Raw genomic sequence first — 15,057 nt, forward strand, 5'->3', positions numbered from 1 at the left:
TGTTTGCTCTGTCGGGTTCGTGGTTTGGTTGTAGTTATAGTTGTGGTTGTGGTTATGGTTCTGGATCTGGTTAGGGGTGTGGTGGTGATCGTGGTTAAGAAACGTCGAGAGGGACGGGTTTCATGTAAACTGCCAGGAAACTGCCCGGTGTTTTATGTGGCAGCAGCGTAGCAAGGCTTAGGTAGACGATGGTACGAAGTAGAGAGCCTGGAAAACTGGCGGGCAGATAGAGACCCTGGCTAGCGTCATGCGCTAATGGCGCCCGCTATCATTACCTTAATTGGGACTAGGGGATGGAAGAGGGGGGGTCAGGCCTGCTAGGGTGATGGATTGAGCCGAAGTTCAGGTCTTAATGGGGTACTTAGTAGGGGCCTACATGTACATAGGTAGCAGTAGCTTCAGTGGCGGAAGTAGGCTCGGTAGGTTAGGTTAGGTACCTTAGGTACTCGGCCCCGAGGCTGACTTCCAATGGTTATCTTGGGGCGCACCGTCTGTCTTCTGGGCTTTTGGACTTCGGCTACTCTGGGCGCTAGTTGGTCCAGATGTAGATACCTAGCAGAGAGCTATGTCCCAGGTATCTTGGGAGTCGTTCTGGTTTTTGCTCGAAAAGTGCGGCTGATGTCGCGCAGATTAGAGAGATTCCCCTCCCAGACCTGCTATGTACCTAGGTAACTACATGGGTTGCCGACAAAGCCGTGTCCACGACTTGCCTACACGTGCTGACTTAGACCAAGACGACCCGCGACCAGCCGGTATGAGGTTACTTAGGTAGGTACCGTAGCATTGGGTCTGATTGGGCTACCGACTACTCCATACTGTAGTAGCTTACGAAGTAGAAGAAAAAAAAAACTCTGTATCTGGTAGGTTCACGTACCTATGTATGTAGGTATGTACATAGGTCTAACCTGGTATATACCCAATGGATCAGATATAAGTACCTACGTGTAAATCTAAGCCAACTAGGTATAGGTAATGGGGGCCAAGCAGATAGCCAGAACCACGGAAATTCTCATAAAAAGCAAACCCAAGAACAGATTAGAGATGATACCGGTAGCACGTTTCTGCCCGTTGTTATGGCGAGTTATGGTATCTTAACGTCAGCCTCTGAGTCGGTCTGCATATAACGCCGTAGCGGACATGAAGCTAGAAGGCATGGCGTGAAGTTTCAAATGGCCCACTCCAGGTCGAGACAGATTAAAAACCAGATCGTAAAATGTGCGCGTATAAGTAAGTACATGGCCATGTAGTACCTAGATTGAGGATTTAGGTAGTGTAAGCTGCATGCCTAGATCTCGTATTCCCTCCCCCTCTGAATACCATGGTATTTAGTCGTGGGTAGTGTCGAGAGCAATAGGGCCCTGATGCCTGTCCTGTCCTCGAGTAAAGCTGCACTCCCGCATGACACGAACCGAATTGCACCGCACCTGGAGTACAGGTAGCAGGGGCATGGTAAGTACTATATGTATCCAGGGTTCTGCCCAGAACGTGTTTGGTGTCAGGTGGCTTGGTTACCTATCAACGGCTGTTCCAGGTTCTATGCAGCTACCTATTTGTGGTCTGTCTAAGTCCGTGTTTGTGAATAAAGCCTATCTTTCAAGGCTACCTACATAGAAGAAGAGAAGAAGAGAAAGAGAGAGAGAAAAAAAAAAAACCAGCTGGACTAAGAGGCGAACGCCGTTAGAATCATGACTCCATGCGACTCTACTGTTAGCTACACACTAGACCTGCACACTAGGTAACTGGGTACTACCTATGTAAGTAGGTAGGTAGTGGAAATTCTGCTCCGACTCGGTCCTCTGTTCCCGTATTTACATAGTACTTACAGGTCCATTACGCAATATAGGTAGGGAAAGAAAATACTAGTTGAGGTATATTGCTGGGTCAGTTCGCGATCAATTGTCCTCGTCCTTGTCAGTCAGTGTAGATAGATTGGTCGCGTTCACGCCTCTTCTATAAATGACTGGCGTAGAGGAGTGTACAGTAGATGCAGCTACATACTATCCGCTGGTCAAGGAGCTGAAATACTATCATGACTTTACATATACTTTACTACTATGTACGTTGTATGTATGTATGTGCACGTGTAGATGCAGATGGCTGACACCAAGGTTGATTGGATTGGATGTGCCCCTTGTTCCTTGAATTCAGCGACGAACTAGGGCGTCCCAGACTCATGGGTCGACAAGGGAGCGGTCAAACCTTGCCTACTTAACACCCACTAGGTTAGTTACTACAACCAGGGAGACTAGATCTAACAGTCCTTATCTGTATGTATTCCTTGCTTCCTTAACACGCGGCGCCAAACCTGGACAATTCGATCTTGATAATAGGAATATCTAGGTAGTATCGACATTAGACCTGATGAGCTGACTCGACTACGGCATGAGATCCGGTGTGCTGCAGACCATGGTCATCGACAGGCTTTCGGCAAGGGGTAGATGGCTGAGTAGACTCTCTAACCATCATCATATTTATAGAAACCCCCTATCAGCCCGAGCATCCCACGACGCTACACTACCTACTTATTCAATTGGGGTTGGATTTTGCTATCTGCTCTGCATGTCAGAGTCGCGGTGTACTAAGTAAGATAAGTAGGTATGCACAAGTCAGTCCTCCGATGCAAGTGCCCGTTAGCCCTGCCAGCTAACTTGGAGTATCTAGCCTACCTCAGCTAAACCTACATTCACAATCAATGCCCGGCCAAGTGGCCCCGGCGGCCTAGAATCAACCAGCTAGAGTGTGTCTCTGAGTGTTGTTATCGATGCCAGCTAGGTCCGAATCCTCGGGATTGCCGGTACCGTACCACAAGCCGGTGGCTGACGCTTCACATGGGACTTCTTTCAATCTTGATGAGTTAGGCTGCCTCTCTGCTGATAACCGGCACTACTACGATGGGCTGGCTTCCGACGAGCCCGCTACCGGTAGTAGTTGCTGTGTGGCAGACCAACGCACAAACTACCGGCACGTCTACTATGTATTATCTACACTATCAGAAGTTCAGCTCACTCCCAATCATCGTCTCCACATACAGCATAGCTATGCTTACGTAGTATGCAATACGGCAATACGATGAACATCTTATTGGCCAGCCAGGTCTGCGACGGCCGTCTACACATCTTCGCAAAGTTCCGCCGAACTTGGTGTGGCGGGCGCGGCGGCAAGCATACCTATCTGCTTTTACACATGTCGCAAACATGCAGCAGTCTTACATGCGATCCAGTGCTTATGTCTTCGTCAACGATACCAACATGTAAAGCATGCGAGAAGATAAGCGCGAAGAATGACTAATGTGGCATCCAATTAGATTCCTGTTTTATCCGACGAGGGGGCTGGGATGAAGATTTCAGGGCTGCAGGTCCAGCAGTAAAGATGCAGATTCAATCATTTCTCATACTACCCAGCGGTAAAATGGCTTGCTGTCATTCACTTCGAAATGATCGGCGTTAATGACGTGGACAAGAGCCGCAATATACCACAACCTATCGTTATCAGTCGCCTTTCTACAATGCAACGCAACCCCCACCAAACCCAAAGTTGAGAATCTCTGGATGGGCTAGGCAGCGATCTTCATACAGATACTGCTCTCGATTCTGTTGCAGTGGCGGTCAATCCGATTGCAGCTTGAAACACTTGCATACATTAGTCTCATTTTCTCCCTAAGGTATGTTGTGTGAACGACAACCGAACGATGTTTTGGCGGAATACTCGATGTGACATATTCACATGAATCTATCACACTATATCTTAAAAATTTTGATAAAAGTAAGCTACGTCAGTCTTTCGACAGTATGCATCACGCTGCGCAACAATCTTCTTATTACGGTGGCGGGAACGCGCAAATATGACAGCTCACCGGCTGTTCAGAACTGTGCGCTCTTCACCCAGCTTCACTCTCATGATCAACTCTACAGTATACAAACATCAGTTTGGCGGGGAGCTTATTTTGTGTTCCGTCCCTTTCTTTCTCCTCATCATCGCCTGTCTAGGTAGAATTATGGATCGACGTATCTATCTATACACCCAGCCAGTAATACTACTCGCATCACCTAATCTAACCCCCTCCCTCGAGTGAACCGATACACTGCTTGATACCTCATCTACCCACCGGTTTCCTTTCCTTAATATCTAGGCAGTATCATTGCTTTTCCTGTGTGTCCTAGTTCTCGTCTGTAAAGGAGGGCACATACAGGCACAAACCCACAAGAGTACAGATAGTCTTATCTTTGAACGCGTCGCATTTAATATTAATAAACATTCAAATTATTACAAAGGATACTTGCAGCCTTCGCGCAGTGTTTGGCTTGCTTATCTATGCCATGGAATGCCGTCGAAGGAGGCTCAAACCTACAAGAAATGTAATTGAAAGCATATTGGCTAGATAGGAAGCCACTGTCTTCTTGGGATTTAAGGGACAACCCAGGAGAACCAGTTATATTAAGCCGCTATCCTAGAGTTGTTGAATATCAGTCACTCAGCTGTGACTAATTATCACGGAGTACAGTTACATAGGCCCTATGAATAGCTATATTAGACTTCTTAATTAAATAAAGGGGTGCTAGAACTCCCGTCTCTCCCCTACGAGTTCGAAGGTTCATTAATTAATGGATTATCGACCCTCGTCACGGAACGAGAACAGGAGTGTAGTACTAAACCGCTAGGCTATTGCAAAAGATAGAAACGACGATATTAGGTCGAGATCCTGCGCGCCTACACTCACCATATGGTGCTGTCACAACCCCTACACTACCCTTCTACCAACTTAGTTGACTACGTTAGCCTTCTACTCGCTCCAGAGCACTCAAATTTGACACTCATCTCAACCAGAATACGAAAAAAATTATTAGCCTGCCGTAATTAGACATCACTGTCAAAAATCTGAAGGACAGAGGCTTTCGCATGTTAATCGGTCAAGTACGTCACAAGCTTCATCCATGAGGAAAACGACAATTATAAGCTCAAAACAAAGAGTGGTATTATGAACCAGTTATAAGTTGCCTCGTTGATGGTAGGTATAAGACGGCTCATCTCCCCCAGTCTCACATATCTCTCGGTATTTATCACTGGGCATTGTGGTTAATTCAGGGTTGGGCCACCGTTGCCACTTGAGGACGATGGGTTGTTTTGAAATGCCTAGTGAAAAACGCTTGCGAGTACGAAAAATCTCATTCTATCCTCCTACTGGGATGAACACACATATTAAAATGGCTAGAAGGCCACTGAAGGACGAAATTACAATTACAATTGAATGACACCAGAAGCACTTTGGAGGGGCTGGATATAAACTGTTTCTATGTCTAGATATGTACACCAGCTGGCAGCGTCTCCTTATGAGGCATAAACAGGTCACAGTATTGAAACTCGGGAATTGACAAGTTTGAACTCTTCTATGTACATTTGAACTTCCTTGTCACGATGTCATGATCCTAGGGCTACGGATGAAGAGACTCGCGGTATATAGCCTTAGCCTAGCCACGAAGGCTTCAACGGCCTTCGTGCAACAACAGTTATCAGTATAGTCGCTCATGGTTGCAGCTCTCACAGTCCTACCTGTCTATGTCCGACCTCCACTCTATAAAATAGACTAAGCTACTTCGCTCGTCAGCTCCGCCGCTGAGCTCCAGGCCTCGCGGCCGTGACCTTCTAGAGAGAGTACTGATGCATAAGAGCGTTGAGCAAGGGGTTTGCGGACGAGTGCGCCCCTAACCTACATCATAGTTGCCAAGATTGATAGGCTATCAGCAGAATTTGACTTCCATTCGGGTATTGAGATTTTCACACTACTCCAGCTTGCTCGTGCTAGGGCGTGGAATCACCTATTGTAAATTTATGTATTGTAACAGATTAGCTACAACTTAATATATCCGTAATGAAAAGGGCAAGCTGAGATTGCAACGGTAACAAGGGATCTAACTTTCAGCTACATGTAGATTTACTGTATGATTACAGTCGTCTGCGCTTGATCTACGAAATCCACAATAGAATCTTCTACCGAAGATCCCCTTGAGAGTAAACTCGGGTATCCGAGTGTTCTGGGTCAAGCCATAGGCAGTACTTCCCGCCTGTTTGGGCCCGTATCCCTTTGGCTTCCACGAAACCTCCGTATACATGCCAAGAAATTGATTAAGCAATCAGAGCTCTGAATATTTTTTGAACTTGTATTTCATTTGAACTGATTTATAACTACGAATCATTATATCAGTTTTCGAGTATCTTTCATATGAGATATAGGGATAGCCAAGGATAAAGCATGTGAGTAAAACTGGAGACAGCAATGTATCGGAGGCTTCGTGGAAGCCAAAGGGATACTATGATTGATGTCGTAAAATGAAGTCAGCCGCGTGCTTCTTAGCTAGGACATACGTATGTAACAGAAAGTTGTCGTTTACATGGTCATATCAACATCAGCTTTATTTCATTCGGATTCAATTCAATTTGACCTATCAACATACTGAATATTTCGAGGCCCCGACTCCTAGCGGGGACAAGATGGAATTAGGTATTTTGTATTAGCAAGATCAGGCTCGGATGTTAATTATTCATGTTGCATTCCGGAAATTTTCAATGATTTCACTTAAGAAGCAATTCTATTGATCGCCTAGAAAGTATTCTCAATTATATATATAGAACAGTGGAATGACGTGCTCTTCAATACTCTGAAGTCTCACTCTGAAACATAGATAGCCAGACTAGCTCCAGGTTTCAATAGGGACAAGAACGCATTCTTGCTAGTCTCACTCTTGAAGCAATGACGACTATCCGCCATACCGACATAATCATAATACGAGTAAGCGCATGTCTCACTTTCTCACTTCGGATCTTATACCACTAGTGTCAACGCAGATGAACTGAGTTAGTATACGTTTTCCAAGGAAGCTCATTGAAAGTGCTACTACGTCCAAACATGCGCCAGTGGGTATATGATACATGTATCGACAAATTGATTGCATGAACTGCCTCGACCCACACAGCTCCTTACCTAATTAATAATATGACCTTAAGGGTTATTTATGATCTTCGAAACCAATGATCACAACATAGATGAAACATGCGACCCCGGGTACTCGTGTCAATATAAAGTCGAAGGGTTAATTAAGCACAGGGCACGTGCCAGGCCGGGATGATGTGCATTACCGACGCTATCTAAGATCTCCAAGACCGCGCAGCGGCTATTTATCGGGGCAGTGGGAATCTTGTGCGCTAAATGGGAGAGACAAGTTCGCGGATACCAGCCGCTACCTATTTTCGGCGTAAGACAGGCTCAGACGTCAGTAGTACTATGTACATCTTAGATATGCCTACTATAAATGTGATAGACAATTACGGTGCTACCTGTGTTTGTTTGCTTCTTATCTTGCGAGGTAGGTATCATTGCAGATGGATAGGCATGATGATGATGATGCTTTTTTATTTTTTATTTTTTAAATCATGTCTGGAGTGCATCGACTGGAGGTGGTCCGTGTGTTGATTGTTTCACGCAAGTCCAACTGTTTTTGGCATGCCCATCAGCTGTTATCTCAACAATCCCCACGTCCATCATGTGGACGTTCCCTGATCATGGACCTAGGTAAGTACCTAGGTATACCTATACCTATCATGATATACTGTAGGTAGCTTGTCACCACCTGTTGCTGATGTCTGGGTATCTATAGTGTATGCATGCTAGATCGCTCGCGCTATTGCGATGAGTGAAAGTAGGCAGGGATTGTTACTTCACCATCTTCATGGTCGAGCATTATAAGTAATTGCGCGTTTCTATCCGTTTGCCGTATTTTGATTGTGCCTGTTGTACATCATTCAATGTGATAGTCGAGTATACACATGCATGTACCAATGGGGTATGGTACCTACGTCACTTATCCCACAAAATCTAACCGCCTCGGCTTCCTCAATTCTCTCCCTTTGAAGGGAAAGTCTGGGAAAGGGTGCTTTCAAGATAGATATACTTTACTATGGAAGTGTAAAAGTACTATGTATGTAGATTGTAGGTACGATCCTTCTGACCCTACCGAGACCAAGCCTGCTTGGCTCAACTCTAGCAGCGTGGCTCTGAGCGTGGTTAGGTCGTCCAGTGAACCTTGGAGCAAGTAGGTACTCCGTATAGAGGTAGCTAGTACAAGTGCCAGATAATGGACCCTGCTACACCCGGACACAGGTTGTTGGCTGAGTCGCCGTCACTGCCACGGTGCCACGCCTACCCTACCCCTACATAAGCTAGCGATGTAGGTACCCAGTACTTACCCTCTGTATGTAGCTAGAGTACCAAGTAAGTACATAAGTAGGGAAAGTATGAGGTAGGGACTTGCTTTAGGTACCTAGGTACTCGGTAGCCTGGCATCGAAGCGTCGGCACAGAACAGCACAGCACAGCACAGCACAGCACATCATACTATAAGCAAGCAAGCACGGACCCCAGTCCACTAGAGCCCCGGCGCCCGGCTGGCGGTTTAGAGGCTTGCCGCCTGCCCAGGCCTACCTAGGTAGTTCTAGTTCATCGCAACCCAAACGACCTTGTCGGGGCTTTTCGCCCTGTTCCCTCTCTCACACTCGCATCATCCACCACCATCTCCCATCTGTCGCGCCTCCAGCCCTCCACCGCCCTCCCGCGACACACGAGCCACGAGCCACATGTTCCTTCGTCTGCTACTTCCCGTGTACTGCCGTAACGTTTCTCCTGCATCGAATGCCTTACTAACCCTCGGCCTGCAATTGAGGCGCTGCCCTGCCCGCCGCGGTTCCCGATACCCGCCCGCGTTGATCTCGTGCACCGCACACCTCCATCTCGCTCCCTCGGCTCTGTCTGGCCTGCGTGATCCATCATTTCCCGATCCCGCTGCCCCGTTCCGCCGTCGCATCATCGCCTTGATCGCTGTGCAGGCCCCTCCTCTAGCCTCGTCCTCCCACCCCGTTATCTACTCGGCACGACAACCCCCCGCGGTCGCACTGTTTGTTGTCGTGTGTGCGCGCGCCCGGCCGACTAGCGCGCCGACCTCGACGAAACGTGGCGGCCCTCACTCTCCTCAGTCATTCCGATACTGAGCTCTCCCTCCAGCAGCACCTTGATCTTGCGCCCGAACTTCTGCAATACAATCGTCTTGGGGAGGTGGACTCCGACTACCCGTTGACGATGGCGGCACAGCCTGTGCCTCATCCGTCGACGGATCGGAGGCGAGTCAAGGTCTATGAGCTTCGTAACAACGACTGGTTCGATCGCGGCACCGGCTTCTGTACAGCCACCTTCAATTCTGTAAGCCCTCTCGCACCATTTTCGTATGTCCCGTCGTATGCTCCGTGTCCTCGTACTAATCACTTTGATTATTTGCGCAGTCCGAAGATGGCCATCCACAAGATGCACAAGTGATCGTTGAGTCTGAAGACCACCCTGACCGCACCCTATTGAAAACTCGCATCTGCAAGGAAGATGGGTTTCACAAGCAACAAGGTTCGCCATTAATTGTTTACCACACGCCCTCTCTGGCAGTGTACTGATTTAAAGCTGCTGTAGAAACTCTTATTGTCTGGACTGAGCCTACCAACGGTGTCGACATGGCACTAAGCTTCCAGGAGGCTGAAGGCTGCGCTATAATTTGGTGAGTAGATAGCATACTAGCCTCTACTACGGTTGAAGATGAGATCGCTGACTAGCATTATAGGAAGTTCATTAATAGCATACAGCAACAGTACAACCCCTCAAATAACCAAGGTAAACGCTATCGCATGCAGCCTTTCTTCAGCTGAATCTGAAGTTAATCTCCTCACAGATGATAGTCTGTCAGATGATCTCGCCATGGACATGACCAACCCGATCCATCTTCCAGAGGTATCGATGGCCAACCTCGCCGACATCGAGTCACAGATGCGCATGATGAGTAGTTCGGTTAATGGCCGAGACGCTCTCACCAAATATGTCATTGCCGAAAATTACATCCATAAACTCATACCTATTGTATCCGATGCCGAGGATCTCGAAAGCCTTGCCGACTTGCACCGTCTCTGTAATATTATGAAAATTATCATTCTCCTCAACGATACGGCGATTATAGAACACGCTGTATCGGATGCATGTGTGATTGGTGTTGTGGGCGCCTTAGAATACGATCCAGATTTTCCTAGCCACAAGGCCAATCACCGCCAATGGTTACAGGGTGAAGGCCGATTTCGGGAGGTTGTGCGCATTGAGGATGGTGAAATCCTCAAAAAGATTCACCAGACTTATCGGTTGCAATATCTGAAGGACGTGGTGCTTGCTCGCATATTGGATGATAATACCTTCTCGGTACTCAATTCGCTGATTTTCTTCAATCAGGTGGATATAGTAACGCATGTACAAGCTAACTCAGCCTTCTTGCACGAGCTATTCACTATTTTCAAACCCGATCAAGACTCGAACCGAAAAAAGGAGGCTGTCCTTTTTATTCAACAATGCTGCGCCATCGCCAAGAACCTTCAACCCCCGGCCCGACAGACACTTTACAATAACTTCATCGCTCATGGTCTACTTACCGTCATTCATTTCGGTCTCACACACAGTGACGTATCGGTTCGCGTTGGTGGAACAGATATCCTTGTGTCTATGATTGATCATGATCCTCAGATGATTCGCCAGTTGATATATCGTCAAATAAGCGACAAACAAGCTCCTTTAACCGACACTCTCATCGATCTCTTACTTGTGGAGACCGATTTGGGCGTCAAATCACAAATCTCGGATACTCTCAAGATACTTCTTGACCAAGGACCCCCTATACAGGCTGAAGCTTTTGCGAAGGCCAATGGGGAGTATGCCGCCCGAGCTAGATTAGCCCCTGCTCCAGATCCTCAACAAGACCAATTCCTGAACCTCTTCTATGAGAATTCTGCCGTCAAGCTTTTCCAGCCTTTGATCGCATTGCAAGACCGCACTACTATGGAGTTCACCAATGTTGAAGCGTCTGCCTTCAGCTATCTAGTCGAGATCTTATGTTTCTTCATCAGGCAACATCAGCATCGTAGCAAATTTTTTGTTTTGACTAATAATATTGTCCCGCGAATTACCCAGCTATTGCAGTCTTCAGAAAAGTTTTTGAAACTTGGTCAGACAGTTCATCCCGTATCTTCCGTGGCGATTTGCTAATTTTGTTTAGTTGCTGTCCGTTTCCTTCGCCAACTGGTTGGCTCGCAAGATGAGTTTTACATCAAGCACTTGTCGGAGAAAAGAGTTCTTGAGCCAGTACTTGACCTACTCATTCAGACGATGCCCCGTGATAACTTAATAAGTTCTGCATGTTTGGAACTCTTTGAGCATATTAAGAAGGAAATGATCAAAGAGCTTATAAAGCATATGGTGGAAAACTACCGGGAAAAGCTGCAGTGTCTCTCATATATGGAGCTTTTCAGGACAATGATCGTTAGGTACGATCAGACTTCTGGATTCACGGCTGACAACGATTACTTTATGGAGCGTGAAGAGGGTACTTCTCGTGACCCTAGGCGCAACCGGCCGCCCCCGCACAGGAATCCCATGGAGCACTTGACAATGGATGAGGCCCAAGAGGAATACTGGAATACATCGGATGACGAAGAGGACCTACAAGTGAAGCCTAGTGAGCACATATTGTCCACGAATGGCGAATCACACAGTTCCAAGCTCTTAGTTGATTACGCATCGGATGAAGAACCGGACGAGAATATCGAGGCGGGAGCAATCTCTGGCGACGAGGACAAGCTAGAAGAACGGACCCGGAACGCCGATGATAATCCGATGGTGGCTGTGCCACCACCGGAACGAGTATCCGAGAAACGGCGCCGTGAAGAGGACGAAGAAGATGACCTCGGTAAAATGGTGCAGCATAAACGTCGGAACAGTACATCAGCGGGGTCGAATGCATCAACTGGTACTCCAAATCCGCTGCTGCGAAGAAAAAGGACGCCAACTGGCGTTCGAGATTCTGGTGGGGGCCCCAAGAAGATTGCCATTAGTTTATCAGCTGCGACAAAATCGGGAATGTTGGAGGGTGATGACTGAAGTATCAGCGCAATTTATCGGGCACGTTTACATGCATGCCATAACGAATAGGGCTCGTCAATAGCCAAATAATGACGGGGTACGAGGGTCGGCGTTCGGACGGGGTAGGAACCATTCTACCATGGCCTTTTGAAAGGATAGAATCTGAGTTCGCTAGGAACCATGGCAATAGGTCTTGAGCCACAAAGGGAAAAAAAGGATTGGCCGCCTGCGAAACTCCTAGCGGACTTTCTGACGTCTAAGACTCCGTCTAGAGTACAGCAAGCCGCTTCAACTGCAGAGATTGAATTAGGCAATTGGTGTCACCTGTACTATTAGAAAACCATCGACACTCGAACTTGTTGGCCTAAGGAGAAGCCCATCAATGTGATAGCCGATCATACAATGAAAACATGTAAAAGACTATTTCCCTTTGGCTTGTATCTGTGACTGACTAGAGAGCATCGCTCCGCGCCCTGCAAAGTTACGTTATTATCTCCCCTGTCTCTCTTCTCTTATTGGAAAAGTTAACTATCACGCCAACCAAAGGTGTCACACACAATATCTTGACAACACGTATACATGGCAATCAAACATGGGTTCAAAAAATTGAGATTTCGGATCACGGCTTCTGGGATTTCTGGGATTTCTGTCGTCGGCAAGCCAAGATAGCGCATGTCGGCTTTTTTTTTGGTGGGGGTTTGACAGGAACTCCGAAGCCCCGGAGTAATTTATGTTCGAGGTGCAGAAGAGCACGCGGGGGTGAACTGCAGGGAGCCATAGATTAGTCAGGCGGGCAATAGATGAACCATTGTGGCGCCAGAGCTGTTTCTTGTTTCCTACCGCTTATTGCAGTGTCAAACAATTCAGCATCATCATTTTCGTTCTCTGTTCTCTGTTCTCGCAGTTGGCTGGGTGCCGACCCCAAAGATTTACGCACTGACTTATCGGACTGAATGCTAGGATTGTGATCTGGAGGCAAGCTTGATCGAGTCTGTGTGTACAAGTGAGACTGGGAACAACCACGAGCACCATCACAATGTCTCGGTCTCTCACTCTGAAGAAAATTGATGGCAAGCCTGGCGAGGTGTACTATCCGTAAGTGTAGTTCTCTATTTTGTATACGTTTCCCCCAGACTTTGCGCCTCCTCTCCGTTGCATGAGTTCGTATCTTAGTTGCGGGGAAGAGTGGACTGTCTTCTTTAGCGGGATCGAGCTTATGAACTTAGTGGTATATGACTGTACTCACCTTCTTTCAAGCCTCCAACTCAACAACAACCCCAAGCCCGTCGCAGGGCCGGGCGAGCTGCTCGTCCGCCTCCACGCTGCGGCCCTTAATCACAGAGATCACTTCCAGCGCCAGCATTTGTACCCGGCCATCTCATTCGAGCACCCGCTTCTCGCCGATGGCTGCGGCGTCGTCGAGGCCGCGGGTCCGAATGCCTCATCTTCCATCATCGGTAAACGTGTGATACTAACGCCGTCCCGCGGCTGGGATTCCGCGCCTGAAGGACCCGAAGACGCATTCTTCACTATCGGCGCACACACGGGGACGGACTGCGGCACGGCGCAGGACTACGTCGTCATCCCTGAGGCCGAAGTCGAGCTCGCGCCCGAGTATCTCAGCACCGCTGAGGCAGCGGCTTTACCACTGGTCGGCCTCACGGCCTGGCGCGCCTTCGTGACGAAGAGCGGCAACGCTCTTCCGGGACGGAATATCCTCATCACAGGTATCGGGGGTGGCGTCGCGCTCTCAGCGCTGCAGTTCGCCGTCGCCGTGGGGTGTAATGTGTACGTTACTTCTGGGTCGCCCGCGAAGCTCGAGCGCGCGATGGAGATGGGGGCGAAAGGCGGGGTGTCGTATCGCGATGGCGACTGGAACAAGAAGCTCACTGCGCTGCTGCCGAGCGACAGGCCGTATCTGGATGCCGTTATCGATGGTGCGGGGGGCGATATCATGGCGCGCGTGACACGGCTGCTGAAGCCGGGTGGTATTGTCTCGACGTATGGGATGACGGTCGGGCCAAAGATGGATTGGCTCATGTCCGCCGTCATGCGCAACATCGAGCTCCGCGGGTCTACGATGGGATCGCGCAAGGAGTTCGCGGAAATGGTGGCCTTTGTGAAGAAGCATCAGATTCGCCCTATCGTGAGCCGGGTTGTGAAGGGCTTGGATAACATGTCCGAGATCGAGGGCTTGTATGAGGATATTCGCGAGGGGCGACAGTTTGGGAAATTGATCATTGAGATTGTTCCCGATGAGAAGGGGGGTGCAAAGTTGTAGATCAGGAGAAATACCCTCACTGCTTAGGATGGTATAGGAGGAGGCAGCAGATTTCTTTCCGGTTCTGCGATACATTCATTCTCTCTTTAGAATGGGTAGGAGGGCTAAACTCTCTTACTTTGGGGATATGGTATGATACATTTGTTTGGCGGCTTCCCCAATTCAGCGTCGCCTTGAGAGGATATACTGCAAACCTAGATATCTACCTAGACAATACGATATAAATACAAAGATCTACACAAGCACGACTCATACATAGACAATCCCGATGTCGAATTCTACGTTGAAAGGTATGGTCTCCTCTCCACCACAACTTCTCCAAATCTTCGAACGAGCGTACCAGCACAATCAGGTAGCCCACTTGATAAACCGATAGAACTGAAGATAAACGTCGGATTTTCGGTTTAGAGGGTATGAAGGTTCTCTCTACTTCCGTATCCTCTTTTACTTAAACAGCTTATGATATATATATATATATATATATATATATATAGGTGGTAGAGTATTAATATTCGGTTGAAATTCCAATCTGCCTCATGCGGGCGTTTCCACACATGGATCAGTTATATAATAAAGCGCGCTTCAAGTACTTAGGGTAGGTCCTGAGATAATCATAGTAAATATTTAAGAAGTGTGGTGTAACTATGGATATGAAGCACCTTCAGAAGGGGCCACAGTCTTGTCGGTTGAGTCTTCTTTCTTATATTCGATTGATCAACTACCGTCAAAACTGTTGAGTATGACTGGGGCTGTGAGGGGCAACAGTAGTGGATTTACTGGCCAGCTTCATTTGT

General features: G+C 47.9%; 2 protein-coding genes across 2 annotated transcripts; both read left to right on the top strand.

Annotated features, from left to right (window-relative positions):
• Positions 1 to 8,475: 8,475 nt before the first annotated feature.
• Positions 8,476 to 12,415, top strand: F5B22DRAFT_615117 (component of IIS longevity pathway SMK-1-domain-containing protein). The gene is made up of 6 exons (XM_047975516.1): positions 8,476 to 9,243; positions 9,324 to 9,438; positions 9,502 to 9,586; positions 9,650 to 9,699; positions 9,758 to 11,068; positions 11,120 to 12,415. Exons 1-6 carry the CDS (start codon positions 9,124 to 9,126, stop codon positions 11,998 to 12,000), a joined length of 2,562 nt encoding a protein of 853 aa, XP_047828799.1. The 5' UTR covers positions 8,476 to 9,123; the 3' UTR covers positions 12,001 to 12,415.
• On the top strand, positions 12,416 to 14,503 carry F5B22DRAFT_615119 (uncharacterized protein). The gene is made up of 2 exons (XM_047975517.1): positions 12,416 to 13,077; positions 13,240 to 14,503. The coding sequence occupies exons 1-2, from the start codon at positions 13,019 to 13,021 to the stop codon at positions 14,261 to 14,263; spliced, it is 1,083 nt and encodes a 360-aa protein (XP_047828800.1). The 5' UTR covers positions 12,416 to 13,018; the 3' UTR covers positions 14,264 to 14,503.
• The last annotated feature ends 554 nt before the right edge of the window (positions 14,504 to 15,057 follow it).

This window comes from Xylaria bambusicola, assembly GCF_022495145.1.
Source record: "Xylaria bambusicola strain CBS 139988 unplaced genomic scaffold F5B22scaffold_35, whole genome shotgun sequence".
NCBI classification, from domain to species: Eukaryota; Fungi; Ascomycota; class Sordariomycetes; order Xylariales; family Xylariaceae; genus Xylaria; species Xylaria bambusicola.